The 2,491-nt window shown below is 34.0% G+C and overlaps 1 protein-coding gene across 1 annotated transcript; it reads left to right on the plus strand.

Moving 5' to 3' along the window:
• Window positions 1-912: 912 nt before the first annotated feature.
• LOC124894274 (transcription factor HBP-1b(c38)-like) lies at window positions 913-2,407 on the plus strand. Its single transcript, XM_047405004.1, has 4 exons — window positions 913-1,261; window positions 1,347-1,406; window positions 1,944-2,021; window positions 2,150-2,407. Exons 1-4 carry the CDS (start codon window positions 1,151-1,153, stop codon window positions 2,264-2,266), a joined length of 366 nt encoding a protein of 121 aa, XP_047260960.1. The 5' UTR covers window positions 913-1,150; the 3' UTR covers window positions 2,267-2,407.
• Window positions 2,408-2,491: the final 84 nt, after the last annotated feature.

The following is a 2,491-nucleotide window of genomic DNA, read 5'->3' on the forward strand; positions in this document are numbered from 1 at the left end:
TATGAAGCAAAAACAAAAATCCGTAGAAAAATTTAGAAGATTGATCAATTCTGAGATCGATAACTCTCAATATAGTTGTTCCCGCTTTGATACCATGTCAATTTGTACATCAAACACTGATTCGAAGTAGCTTACGAGTGAATTCAGAGCATATCAGTTCATACACACACAATCTGTTACAGAGATGAAAATAGAAACTACTACATGATGATTGAACTAACTCCTAATTCATATACTACACCTCTATTTATATACACACTAGCACTAACTAACTGAATACAAAATATCTGATATGTACAGCTGTCAACTAACCTTCCACTAATTAGTTGTAACAACCTAACTAACAACTCAACTAACTGTTGATGACATGGCACTCAACCTCAAGTTAACTATCTGCAATATCTTTATTATACTCTCTAATAAGAGAGACATTCTGTAGCACTTTTAAAATGAAACTGGCGATGACATATAATTCGCTTAGTTTATGTTTTCAGTAATAAATGAAAAATCAACTAACTCTTTGAGATACTATCCCACCGAAAGTATCTTACTTATTTCTGCTTCTACAGATTGCGTGGAGCCTATAGAACGAACACCTTACCGACTAGGCTTTAACTGACTAAGCTGCATTGTGTGTCTTGTTTATATACATGGGTGGAACATCTTGAAACCGTTCTGTCTGCTTGATAAGTAGCATATGTTAGCAAACATCTCAAGAAAAAAGAAAAAAAGAAAAGCACGACGCTAATCTAATACTGACATTTTTTTGATCGATTAACCTAGTTCCTCGATATTGGATAAGAACGAGAAATAGAAAACATTTCTAATTAAAAATCTCCATTAACAAATTAATCCAGAACTTTTCTGAATTTTGTTGTGTAGCTTTTATCCTTGAAACTAATATGTATTAGTCCCTCCGTCCCAATTTATGTGATATAGTTTGACTCGGTACGGAGTTTAAGAAATATGTGAAGACTTTGTAATGTTCCAAAACTACCCGTAAGAAGAGTACACCTTTATGGACTTTTTGTCAAATAAGTGTGAACCATCAAAGGTAAAATGATAGTGTCATCAAATATTTGCTAAATAAGGAAATGCATCATTCTTTTCGGGACTTACACAAAAAGGAAAGTGTGTTATATAAATTGGGATGAAGGGAGTAAAAGTTGATGAAATTGATATTTGGTCTCTGTTGGTGCAGTTCCTAAATCAACAACTGGCCATAGCTTCTGATGGAAGTGACAGACCGAAAGATCAAAAGGTATCACATATTTATCATGACATATTGAATAATGGAATTTGAGTGGAAAAGAAAAGTTCATATGATATTGAGCTCGTTTGTGCAGACACTCCGTAGACTTGCTCAAAATCGCGAAGCCGCTCGAAAAAGCCGTCTAAGGAAAAAGGTAAGTTCTCTTGCTATGGCACTTTTTGCCGATTCATGTGATATAAACTCTATTCATATTACTTGAGATTGATTTGGAAATGTAATTAACAGTCCTTACGTGGTGATCCAAAACTGCCTGACTAGATCTTCATATATTTCAATTTTTTTTGCCAAAATAGACAAAAAAATTGATATCCTCCCGTGATATTCGTGTAATTTTTGTCCATTTTTTGCCAAAATAGAAAAAAAAAAATGAAACATCCAAAACATCTACATACTACTTTATATAGTTAGTGATATTACTGTGTGCCTATTTTCATGTTGCCCACACAATAAATGTTGTAACTGTCAACTTAAAAGCCGAAAATCCTGATTCAGCGATTTCTCCCTCTACATTTGTCACATAATGAGCTGAAGTGTCACACTTTCAATGTGTATCGGACTTCATAGATGGGTAATTGTATATATCAATACTACATAGATATGCACTGAGTAATGAGATTGTAGATCTAGTTTCATAATATAGTAGTTCCTATAGTTTTTTTTGTTGGTCTAGGCATATGTTCAACAGTTAGAGAGCAGCAGGATGAAGTTGACACAACTAGAACAGGAGCTTCAACGGGCCCGGCAACAGGTTTGTTCAGTAAATCTTGTGTCCTCACTTGTTTTTTTTTTCTTTGATCACCTAAATACCTAGCATCTCTGTAGATTTAACAATCTCTCAGATCAATCTTTTGAGACAATTTTTTTCTTTTCCCAAAGGGAATATTTATTTCAGGTTCAGGAGATCAATCACAGTCGATGAGTGGAAATGGTATGCTCATCTTCTGCATTCAAACTTCTATCGTAGAAGTTTTTCACTTCTTTTGTGTTGGATAATCTATATGACTGATTTTTCAAAAATATGAACAAAACATTATGGCTGAGTAACTATCTGATATCGCCAAGTACAAGTAGATTAATGGTGAAATTGGTGTGTGGAACCTAGACTATAATGCCCTCTAAGTAGTTTATTGGTGACTCAAGATTCTTCCACAGAAACTTAATATACAATCATTAACAAGGTTCCCTGTGACTTGGACTTAGGAAGACAATCAGATGAAT

This window comes from Capsicum annuum, unplaced genomic scaffold (assembly GCF_002878395.1).
Source record: "Capsicum annuum cultivar UCD-10X-F1 unplaced genomic scaffold, UCD10Xv1.1 ctg72643, whole genome shotgun sequence".
NCBI lineage: Eukaryota > Viridiplantae > Streptophyta > Magnoliopsida > Solanales > Solanaceae > Capsicum > Capsicum annuum.

Bases quoted from the DNA above. Each gene is read 5' to 3' on its own strand.
- LOC124894274 (XM_047405004.1), top strand. From the start codon at position 1,151: ATGAAGGGAGTAAAAGTTGATGAAATTGATATTTGGTCTCTGTTGGTG. The intron at 1,262-1,346 runs GTATCACATATT...TCGTTTGTGCAG, and splicing joins ACAGACCGAAAGATCAAAAG to ACACTCCGTAGACTTGCTCA. The intron at 2,022-2,149 runs GTTTGTTCAGTA...CTTTTCCCAAAG, and splicing joins TTCAACGGGCCCGGCAACAG to GGAATATTTATTTCAGGTTC.